Raw genomic sequence first — 12,152 nt, forward strand, 5'->3', positions numbered from 1 at the left:
CCACAACCGCCTCTGATGACACAGACCTGCCAGAGGGTTGGAGCTTCTCCAGCGCCTCAGCCCAAAGAGTATTTGCCAATAATAGCATTACTTTAACCTGCTAAGATTGGAGTATATTAGTCACAGGAGAGAGCACGGAAATGACTTTAAATAAGTAGTAGTAGTTTTTGTTATCAACTGACAAAGTTATAATTGCTAACAGTCACACACAATTTAATAGTGTGAACAACAATTTGACCTTGTTTAGCTGGTTACTAGGCACTCCTTCAATAATCACTCTGTGTTGTGAGAAACGCTGTCACATTAAGCTCGTGTCAGATCTCTCAGAATCTTCTCATCCACCGACCTGCTCATTTACAAGGCAAATGCGTTCAGCGTCTCTTCCTCTCGCCCACATTAAGATCATAGACTGCACCTAGATCAGGACACAAGATACCAATGCTGCCCTGCCCTGATTTTCCTCTATCCAGCCGTCAATCTCTCTTCCTTCCAGGCATGGCACACATGTGAGTGTTGTAGTTTCAATGCAGTAAAGTTAATCGTCCACTCATGCACGTGATTTTCCTTATTCCTGGTTTGACTCATCAGCCACCATTAATCTGAACGCAACTGTTCAGTCTCATCAGATCAGATCTCAGGTTCCTCATCAGGCCTCAGGTGATAAAGGACATCCTGGAAGGTAATACATTGTTAGATAATAATAATCATTCTCTGATGTTTTTGATATCAACTTAGTTTAACCTGCTTCATTTAATTTAAATCATGTCTTGTCTTATCTGAAATCTTTTATCTGGTGTTTTTTTTCCTGCATCACACTTCAAGTTTATGTGTAATTCTTTGTTTTGTAATCTTATCTTTATCATTGTGTGTGTGTGTGTGTGTGCATGTTTTTCTTACCTCTTTCAAACCTTTTCAAGCATAAACACAGACCTTGCAAAAACCAGTAGACCCCCAATGAGGCAACACTGGTTAAGGTTAGGTGTAAGATGTGATTCGTGGTTATGTTTACTTTAAGGTATTAATTGGTCATGGTAATGAATAAGGTTTTGGTTGGCTATCCACAATGAAGGAAACGCAATGCAAATTCCTAATAAGAAAAGCTGCACACACCCTTATGTGTGCGATTCTACATGTTTGTGGGGTAGGTATTTATGCAAATGTGTTGTGTAGGTTTTTAATGACAGAACAATGTCAAACCAAAACAAGACCAGATATTGTCATGGTTGAGTGGCGCCACCTAGTTGCCTTTTTACCATTTAGGCCAAATAGTACACTCCACATCCTAAATACATCCCATTATTTACTGAAAGTTGTAACATTTTATAATTCACAAATGCAAAATAATGACTCTTGTGATAGCAAATCTGAGTACCAAACTATATTTATTGTATACAGTAGTAAAAGACCACAAATAATGTACAAATCAGTAGAGAAACAAATAACATGACAACAACCTGGACCCCGTTCTTTGTACATTGAAGTTTAGCTCTCATGTTGGCCGGCTCGAAAAGACGCTTTTCTTTGTCCAGCTAACTTGGTTCTTCAGATGCAAGTGGAAGGCTGATTAGTTTGTCTTGATAACTGTGCTCTTATTTTGTGAGAGGGGGAAGCTGAAAGCCATGATCGTTACTTGTGATTGGCTCGTGCAGAGGGGCGTCTGCAGGAGTAACCACCAAGCCTCTGCACCACGCAATGTTAACAAATGAGGGGACAGCGGTGGAACAGCAGATAGCGATAGGGTGAAACCTGAACACGTTTTCATACATCAGCTCAAAAACAGGTGTAAAACATGTAGACTACAGTTTAATTACTTTTCTAAAATAACTGCACCTTTCTAGTGTTGCTGAAGTACAATAAACTACATTTTAGAACAAGTGGAATCCACAGGGCCAGTTACACCTCCTCAAAAACCGCTGCTTCAATAGAAGAGTATAATTCATCTCTGCAATGGTTCACGACATACTAAACTTAAAATGGTCCTTCGCTCTGGATCATACCGCACCAAACCACATTTATTCCAAGACTGCACTGGTTTTATTTTGTAGCGTTTTTTAGTATGTAGGTCTCAAACCAAGTGAATATCCCTCCATTTCCAAGCAAAGCGAAGGGGGGTCTTTAAGTAACACATGAACATGAAAGGTTCTCTCTTGAGCCAGTGTTTGGTTTTGTCCATTCTGGGCTACCGTACAAGCAACATGGCGGAGTCCATGGAAAAGGACCGGCTCCTGATGTAGAAATAGATGGCTTATTCTAAAAAGGTAAAGAAACTATTTGTAATTTATTTTGATTACACACTATTGTAAACATAATATTTATAAATATTATATTTCTTTCCTCCCTGTAGATTGCCAAAGTTCTGAAACTGGAACTTTAACCCTATTAAGTTGTACAATACTGATCACCTGTGGGCTTATCTGACCAAAAAAGAACAATGGAAAAAAAACGATTAACTGAAAAGGGTTGTAATGATCCAACTCCCTCTGAAGAAGCTTGTACTTTTTGCAGGTTTTAAGTTGAATGACTGACTGTTTTCATACGAACGGAGAAATCCAAGCTCATGTCAGACCATCAACAATCAAATTAAACCAACGTATTTATCCATGTACAAAGAACTGGGCACCAAGGGTACAGAACACTTATCTCCCAAACGCCACTGGTTGACCTCCATGCCCTCCCGATATGCAGAAAAACAGCATGCATCCTTCTCCTAACTGCAAAATACCGTAGACATTCATCACCACGTGAGACATCTCGACTGTTTTCAGAAACTGCAGTTATAAAATTGGCCTGCAACGTCCGTCTTGTGCACACCAGCAAAACATCGTCTAAACAGTTGACAAAGCAGATAAAAGGTTCTTCAGCATTGCATGACAGCTAACATACTGACTTTTGTTGGAATATCTTTGCTCAAAGGGGAGGCCGATCCTCTTCAAAGCACATGTAGAATCAGTTGTCCCATCAGCCTACATTCGCAAGGACAATACAGAGATGAGACAGCTGGCCCTAAAAGCATGACTGAATAATAAGTCTGTACCGCGGATAAGCCCAAAGAAACGTTCTAAATTATTAGCAGTCCAAGAAAAAGCGAATGACATTAATGAAATACAAACTCCCTTAAAATCTGACAGTTTTTAACCTTGCAGTTTGCTTTTATAGGTGATCCAAGTACAGCAAATATGAAACAGAAGTTCGTTCTTTGGAGTATTGGTCCAAGCCCCACAACATTTATCTAACATCCGCTCTGATACTTATGTACAGGAAAAGAAAGAAAAAATGATCATCAAGAAGCCCCCTGGTTAATTCTTAAAAGAAAAATCAAAAATAGAAAAACATTGCAGAAGTCTTTAGCAAAAGCACCTAAAAGGCAAAGAGAATTAAAATACATTTTGACAGGGGTCACCACCATTCAGACAAAAAACACAAGAGAGCGAAGTGAAATGGAAGGCGGGTGTGTATTAAGTTCAGACAGTGCCTCCACTTCAAAAACGTTTTTTCATGCCCACTGACTGTGACCCCGGGACAGAACCTGCAGAGCCCCGCGTTTGACCCCTGCTGGATGAAAACCGCGACAAACTACTGGATACTACGTTTTCACTGGAGAGTGAATGAGAAGCACTGACAAAGCCAGGCACAGCTGTGGCACACTGCGGGTCCCATCACAGCCTGCGGCACCAGACGGAAAGTGTTGTCCTGATTGGCCAGCAGAGCGACTGTTGACGCGCACAAAAAGTTCAGTCCTGGCTTAGACAGTATATAAACAGCTGAGTGGCCCCCCCAAACACACACACCTGACAAAAAACCATGACAGACATCTTGAAACTGAAGAAATAATAATAATAATTAGAATAATATAATAATATAATAATAGGCTGAGAGGAGCGATGAGGAGGGAAGGGACAGTGAAGGTGGCTGAGGGGGCGTGGTCTGGGGGTGGCCGTCAATGAGATGGGAGGGACTTAGCAGTGGCCTCCTGTCTGCTGCTGGAAAACATCTATGGTGTCTTCATCTTCCATCTCCAGCTGAGAGGAGCAGAGGGACAGAGGCTCAAGTTAGCAGATATGAAATCATCGTATATCAAAAGAAGACTTTAAGGCTTTTTAGAGACATTGAATGCGTGAATCTGTCGTCAGGCTGGTTTAAGAGAATATAATGTTGATGTCTTACCTGTGCAGGTGTGTCCGTCTCATTTATAGGCTGCCCATCAAACCTGAACCTGATCTGCCTTATTGAGAGACCCTGGAGGAGCAAGACAGGCATGTGCAGAGGATTATTAATACAGGAATAATAATAGTGATCCAGCTGATGAAGAGGCTGAAGGGCTCATTAAAGCACATCCACTATAATTACATGTTGCTGTGGAGGAGGACATTTTAAAAAGCAGTCATCCGGGCCTCTGGCTCACCTGTCGTTCACAGTACGCCTTCATTAGTTTGCTGAGGGGTGTGTGTCTTTTGATTTTGAACTGGACCACCGACCCGTCCTGTCCTGCAACCTTGAGGTTGATGTGATCGTTCTCGGTCTTTACTCCCTCCTGCGAAGAGTAACAAAGACCAGCAAACATTAAACCAGCAGCTTAACCAGGAAGACACACACACAGACCACACACATGACATGAGGAGGTTTACACTGGGACACACTACAGTTAATGGCAGAGCTGCCAGGAGACAAATTAACCAGGCACGTTATCAGACTGAGCTGCACACAGTTCAACCGTCATTTCAAAATAAAGGTCAGGTCGAAGTGCAACAGTGACGTGTGCTGAAGGAACCACGCTGGTACGAGTTTAAAGACGGTTTCACCAAAACAAACCAGCGTGAGGATTTCAGGTTGGAACATGTTTGTTGCCGAGCAGTCACAGATGCTAACGTTAGCATGATTAGCTCCAGGCTAGGTGGTCGGCACGCCAGTCCTTCAGGACCGCAGCAGAGTTTAGCAGCCGGCGGCTAACGATGCTAGCAGCTTTGTTTAGCTGTTGTGCGACCGAGGGGAATCGAACACGTTTAGAAAAACACAACAGCAGAAGAATGAACAGGGTTAGTTTTTTTTATACGAGTGCGTCACCCTGCGTTAGCGCCATATGGAGCTGCTGCAGTTGCGGCATTTGCTGCTTTGCGCACGTAGCGTGGTCCCGTTTCGACAAAGGAAAAAAATCCGCAAATGACAATCACGGTGTAATTGACCGTTTCCGCACACACAGATCTCCGAGGCGCCTCTTAGCGGGGATCGAACCTTCTCTGTCCCCGCTGCGGGCTGCTCGCTTGCCTGGATGTTAGGTGTCGATGTGCGGCTGCTCATTCATTTGCGACACAAACACTGCGCCGATTCACAGAAACGTGCAAACCAGGCCATTTTATCCCGCACATCTGAGCGCAGGTCTGGCGGCGGCTCCACTGAACCATCCCCGTGAACCTCAGCCTCCATCTCTCACCTTTGGCTTCTCCTCGGACATGTCGGCTGCTTTTCTGTCGCCGCTTTTCGCAGGAATTGCTGATTTGCGTTTTATTTGCGTCTCCGCCGCCTTCTGTCCTCTCGTCTCCGCCACTGACGGGTGCGCGCCTGGAACCGCTGTCGCAAATAAACAATTGGCTCTCGCCGGACCACGTGACTCCTAAATCGCGGGAGCGCGGACGCGGGAGCGCGCCGCGATGCAAAAATACTCGGTCACGCGAGCTGAAGACCTGACACTACATATAAACCTCTGAATACCAATAGAATATGGATTATTTGTGCTTGTATAAGTGAGAAATACCAGTATGTACACATTTAGAGTTGGAAACAGGGATACACTTTTTTTATTTTAATCTAAATGTACCTGTTTTTAAAGGGATAGTTCACAGAAAAATGAAAATTCAATCGTTATCTGGTGGTGGGTGAAGTGTTTGAGTCCACAAAACACTTTTGGACTTTCATCGGTAAACAGTGTTGCAGCCAAATCCAATACAATTGAAGTAAATGGTGACCGATTCTTCAAAAGAACAACAGGAAAGAAATCCTCCATAATGCTCCTGTGGTGTCATCCAAGTGTTGGTACGCCCCAACATTCATATTGGACTTGAAACGAGATAATCTACGCCATGTTTTTAGCCTAAATGTCTGCTGTGATCCACGCACCAACGCGGCTGAAGAGGAGGACAACAGAGGACATTTCTGTTGTTTTTTTACGTTTGAATCAGTCACCATTTACTTCAATTGTATTGGATTTGGCTGCGACGCAGTTTACCCCTGAAACTCCAAAAGTGTTTTGTGGACTCAAACACTTTATCCTCCCCTCCATCAGCAAAGTGGTGAGTAGATAATGACTGAGTTTAAATTTTTTGGTGAACTGTCCCTTTAAGTACTTTCCATTGTTTCTTTTGAACATGTATTTACTGAACACATGTAAAGTGCAGCATCATCAGCCAACAATATTTAATTAAATCATTGCAACTGGTTAATGTTTTGGTAGCTGCAGTGGTGTAACGTCCAAAACCAAACAATAATAGTAATGTTTCGCTTTGAAATTATGTTGAAATATGTTGAACATGGCTAGAAGTCTTTTTTTATAAAGCTTTATTTTGAATAAACCTGCTTAAAGTTACATACAATGATCTTAGAATTTTTCAAAACCCAGAAAAACTCAAGACATAAAATATAAAGTAAAAGATGTTTTTTTATGTAACATGATGAAGACCATGCAACGCAAACACAACAAAAGTCCAGTGTCATTGACAGAATTAATCAAGAAGTCTTTTACATAATGGTAGAATTTGACTGATTTCAACTGTTAGTGATCGCTTTAGGTTGAAGATTTCATTTCAATGTTACAGAATGGTTATTTCCTTCTGAACTTAATATGTGAAAACCAATTGTTATGAGTGGGACATATAGTAACAACACAATAAAAACAACAAAATGAGAAGAAAATACACCAAGTAAAAAAATAAGGATCATTTCTGAATATATTTCTAAACTCAGCAGCAACTCAGAGCAACATAAATCACATGTGACATTTGAAAATGTACAGATGCAACAAATTTGTTTGAAAAAAAAGGGGAAAAAACTGTTCAGCTACCAAACATGATTCTCTCCGAACTGTACAATGAAACCAATCTAATAAATATGAGTGGACTGATGCTACAGCAGCCACATGACAGACCTATTCTCTCCGTCACTTACAGCCTCTCGGTTCATTACAGTGACAAATTACACTCCTGTTCATTGGCTGAATGACACTAGAGTCACTCCTATGACCTTAAATTATTATTATTATCATCCTCAGCTCACGTCTTCACTCACAACAACAAGGCAGTCTGCTGCTGTCTGTGATGCGAGTCCTCAGAGGTCAGGGAGGTCCGTCTGATGCTCTCATGCAAATTTGGAGTACGGGTTTTGTCCACCTAGACCTGCAGAGACATCGACAGTCAGTGTCAATCATTGATATAAAGACACAGTTTCACATTTGGGAAACATGAGTTCTCGAGACTTTTAGCTTATCTTAGCACAAAGGCTGGAAACATGGACACTCAGCCAGCATAAGGGTATCAAAACAGTATTTGCCTACCAGCACCATTAAAAGTTTTTTTTAATAAACATCTTTTATCTTCTGTGTACACAAATTCATACAAAACCTTACACAACACATGCAAATTTTTCTGTGAAATACCTGTTTACTGTGGGTGTAATTTCAATATTATATGTGCAATCTTCTTCACATGTAAATATTCTGTTTGCATTGTTATTGCAAGTTTTTTTTAACATTTCCTGAAGTTTATATTGCACTTATTTATTACTTTTTTCTGATGTTTGCTGCTGTAACACGGCAAATTTCCCTGTAGTGGGACTGAAGGATAAACTATAAAGGGTTAACAAGTCAATGAGAAGAAAGTAGTGCTCCATGTGTGAGACGTATCACTTTCTTTCTTAGTTTAGCAAATTTGAAAATGGTAAATGGTCACATTCCTCTGCTAAAGTCTTAAAGAAGCATCAATATGTTTTTATTAGACAAAAAATAATGAATTTATCCCCATTAATTCTCACATCAAAAGTAAGAAAAGCGTCTCTTTCTGTTTTAAGGAACAGAAAATCCTGTGTCTGCACTGTTTGTGTTTGCACATGTTTAAAAAAAGAGAGCTCACCATATTTCTTCCTGATTTCATCGTGTCTCTCTTTCATCTCAGACCGCCTGTGAAGACAAAACATTCTCCGATGAGCTGTGGACTGACAACTGATATCTTTAGTTCAGATTTCAAACACTCCCAACAGTCATGTGACCACAAACCAGTCTGGACTGATAACAGTGTGACGTGTGCATTTTTCCCTCACTGCCATTGTGCTGTGCTATGACGGAAACTGGTATAGATATGAACAAAGCTACTGCAGGTACGTCAGTCACACCTTAGACTTTAAACCATCAACACAAATATTTTAACTGTTAAGAGACAACCTAAAAGCAATAACACAGGGGGAAGTTAACATGAACTCTATGATCTAACCCTAAAGCCATAAAAGGTTTTATTTGATTTGTAATTATGGAGCTATTGTATGAGTGTGTATAAATAAAGTAAATATGTGCATTTGTACTGTAAAGGCAAATATGAAGAAATGTAAATCACTGCTAAATTAAGGGGTTGACTAAGCTTAACTCAAACTTGATGTGCATAAAAAAAAAAACACTGCCATTTTTAAGCAAACTAATTTGCACGCATTTTCGATAAGTCAGCCGTCGAAGTTTACAGCTGACAAACATAGTGCTCCACAGTGCTGTAGGGAAAAGCTGCACGCAGTCTGAACGGCTTATGTTCTTAAAGTGAATATTAGGAGAAAAATAAGTGTAGCAGGAAATACACGTCATTGCAAAATTACGTGGACAAGGAAGTGTGAGTTTTTTGGTCAAGGGGGAGAAAGCTCTGCGGGAAGAAACTGTTCCTGGTGAAGACAAACCAGTCGAAATGGGGTCAAACATGACGATTGACAGCTAAGACTGAGTGACTTGTTGGTCGAGTGCACGTATCGTCAATAGTTTCATTTCTGGATGGTGGTAAGTGGAGATGCGTCGTTCCTCTTTATGCTTTAAGCACAGAAAAACTCATGGATAAACTATAAACATTTGTACATGAAATAGGAACAAACACAAAAGAACAAACCATGAACACAGCCTTCGGTTTCACATGCACAGAACAATGCTGCTCACCTTTCTTCCTGCTTTGTTTTCGTCTTATCGCTTTGTCGCTGCATCTTGGAATCAAATCTTGAGGATCTGACACACAGAGACACAACACAAGGTCATGGTTAGTTATAGATCATGGAAAAATACACAGTTTGATCGTGTCTGTACACAAACCTTCAGGTTACCACTCCAAAGCAAACAGAAATGTTCAGTATTTGACTTTATTATCCCCACGCGATTAGCCTGACCTTTCCTCTAATAAAACCCACAGTTCATAATCACTTCACCTTGAAATGAGTTTAGCTCCACACAGAGACCACAAGGACAAATATGAAGAAAGTGAAATGATTTACTGACAAAGGTAAGTTTCCTACTTTTAACCATTTCTAATCTAACACAGAACTGTACCCATTTTCATCCATATACCTAAACTCTCTATAACCCTCTGTAACATGAAGGCCACACTGTGGACTCATGTGATGATCTGTATATTCTGACATATCTCGGAGGGAAAGACATATTAGTAGGAATTGAAATGAAAAGGGCGGACTAAGGGTTAACGTGCAAAACCAAGGAACCAGATTAAACACAACCTCTGTTTCTAACTTACCCGAAGTTCTCACACTTGCAGCAGCAGAACAAGCAGACGAGGAAGGCGATGATGATGATTCCACCGATCACCGCCAAGGTGATTATCAGGGTCTGGAAGTTCACTACAGACAGAGACAGAAACACAACGTTATGTCCACAGCTTCCTTCAAAATAGGAAAATCAACCCACAGTGGGTTACAAAAAGAATTGTGTCATGTTATTTTGATAAAAGTGTGACTGTGCATAAGAGAATGTACATGTCATAATAATTGTTCTTTTGTCATGTGCAGATAAATAAAATAAAAACAACCTCAGTGTGTGTGTGTGTGTGTGTGTGTGTGTGTGTGTGTGTGTGTGTGTGTGTGTGTGTGTGTGTGTCGTGCACGCTCTTACTCCAGCAGAGCCCCCAGCGTGCTTCATTCAGTGGACAGAGTGCGTGGGGGGGCAGGATGGTCTTCACTGGATATGTGACACACGATTTGGTAGTGATGCACCACAAGCACTGTGACAAAAAAAAAAACGAAACCAAAGCACATAATGGTTCCTCTATTATTCAAACAAACAATGCATCCTGAGGTATTCAGGGCAGGTGTGGGTTTGTGCTGTCGAGCAGGCGTCCAAACCAGTTTGACAAGTGTGAGGTGGTGGAGCAGGAGGAGGAGCCACTTGTTGTAGTTCCTCCACTGAGACACTTCCTCCACTGAGAAACTTATTTTCCCATCACACACACAAGTTGCACAACGAAGTCAATCCAGCAGAAACAACAGGATTTCTCGCAGGACTCACCGACACATTTTTCAGACATTCCTCACAGCTTGTTCCATTCTTTGTCTCGCACGCTGAGGGACACACACACAAAAAGAAAACAGTCAGCGAGAACTAAACAATCTACAAAGACAGATTTTCCTTCACGAGGAAAAGTACAAGCGATTTAAATAAAAGAGAGATTAGCAGGAGCTGATTAAATGAGGCTTGAAGGTTTGGTTTGTCTCCACTGGGGTTTTTGTAACTACTGCTAATCCTCTGAGGACATTTTCCATGGAGACAGAGCACAGTAAACACAGAAGGCCTCGATACGACCAGTCATGTTATTGTCAGCAGACCACGCAGGACAACAGCTGGGTTTGTCTCAGTGCCTCCACGTATCCACGGGTTCATTCTTGTGTGTTCAGTTTGTTTGTTGCTACTTCTGCTGGTTTTAAGGTCCTGAGGGCAGAAGAAGGTGACCTGAAGAGAAACTTACTGTTCCTGCTGAGAGGTTTCAACGATACACACATGCAACAGACACAGAAACACAACCTTTACACAAGTTCCCCCTACATTGTTCTACTTTGTTGTTGTTGTCTGTCCTGTTTTGTCCCCATTATCCAACATGGACTCTGAAGTCAAAGAAAAGCTAAAATAAAGTTGTCCTAAATAGGTGGGGGAGTAATTTTAAGTTAGGGCTAAAAAGCTCAGCTGAAGATGTATGTTTTCCTGTCTAGTCATGATTTAACATAATTGTCACACAGCTAAAACAGATTAAATCGATGTTAAAGAGACTTTTTCTGTCACTAATTCCTCAGTCACCACTGAGTCACCGATCTCCTCTCCTACCTGAGGCAGGTGCGGCAGACTGAGCGAAGACCGTCGCCAAACCGAGGACGAGCAGCAGAGCTGGCAGCGAAATCCGCAAATCCATCATCATCCAGGAGATTAACTCAGATGTAACTTCACAGATTTAACGAGTGAGGAGATTTTTGACAAACCCGTGAGCGCAGGGAAGGAGGAAGTGATCCGGCTACACCGGCTGAAACCCGAGAAGTGAACTCACCCACAAGGAACACAGCGCAACATCCTGACGCACACTCATTACGCACCGGAGACGCAGGGAGGAGGGAAGACGTGTGTGTGTGTGGAGGGAAGGAGGGAAGGCGTGTGTGTGTGTGTGTGTGTGTGTGTTTTCTCATTGGCAGAAGTTTGAGAAACTTTCAGATGCTTTACTTATTGTTATTCCACAAATAATTTGTAGAAGATTTTAGAAGATTTCATTTACAGAATTTTTTTGTACGCGAAATCACCTCATAGAGATAATAGGCCTTGTAATAACCTGATTCATTTAAAATTTGAAACTCCAGGCAAATCGTCTCCACTTTTATGAAAGTACACTCTACACTTTTCTTCTAAAATACGTGTGCAAGCTGTTTACGGTTGTATCTGTGGTTCAGCAGGTCGTCCACTAACCAGAGTGTTTATGGTTCGATCCCCTGCATCTCCAGTCTCTGTCCTTGGGTGGATCCTTGGTACTGAACCTCAAACTGAGAAGATGAAATATACAATTTAAGGTTTACCATATGAGATGGGATTTAATATGTTAGACCAAAGATATACAATAAGATCTAAAAGGTAGCTTGTTAGCAGGTTTAAATTAGGTACA

At 41.4% G+C, this 12,152-nt stretch overlaps 2 protein-coding genes across 2 annotated transcripts; both read right to left on the minus strand.

The window, feature by feature from the left end:
- Nucleotides 1–1,363: 1,363 nt before the first annotated feature.
- On the minus strand, nucleotides 1,364–5,586 carry sumo3a (small ubiquitin like modifier 3a). Its single transcript, XM_035168582.1, has 4 exons — nucleotides 5,429–5,586; nucleotides 4,403–4,531; nucleotides 4,165–4,236; nucleotides 1,364–4,019 (listed from the first exon to the last, which is right to left on the minus strand). Exons 1-4 carry the CDS (start codon nucleotides 5,447–5,449, stop codon nucleotides 3,957–3,959), a joined length of 285 nt encoding a protein of 94 aa, XP_035024473.1. The 5' UTR covers nucleotides 5,450–5,586; the 3' UTR covers nucleotides 1,364–3,956.
- Nucleotides 5,587–6,532: 946 nt separating this feature from the next.
- pttg1ipa (PTTG1 interacting protein a) lies at nucleotides 6,533–11,584 on the minus strand. The gene is made up of 7 exons (XM_035169039.2): nucleotides 11,333–11,584; nucleotides 10,523–10,575; nucleotides 10,130–10,238; nucleotides 9,756–9,858; nucleotides 9,170–9,235; nucleotides 8,115–8,161; nucleotides 6,533–7,382 (listed from the first exon to the last, which is right to left on the minus strand). Exons 1-7 carry the CDS (start codon nucleotides 11,421–11,423, stop codon nucleotides 7,345–7,347), a joined length of 507 nt encoding a protein of 168 aa, XP_035024930.1. The 5' UTR covers nucleotides 11,424–11,584; the 3' UTR covers nucleotides 6,533–7,344.
- Between the last annotated feature and the right edge of the window lie 568 nt (nucleotides 11,585–12,152).

This window comes from Hippoglossus stenolepis, chromosome 10 (genome assembly GCF_022539355.2).
Source record: "Hippoglossus stenolepis isolate QCI-W04-F060 chromosome 10, HSTE1.2, whole genome shotgun sequence".
Taxonomy (NCBI): domain Eukaryota; kingdom Metazoa; phylum Chordata; class Actinopteri; order Pleuronectiformes; family Pleuronectidae; genus Hippoglossus; species Hippoglossus stenolepis.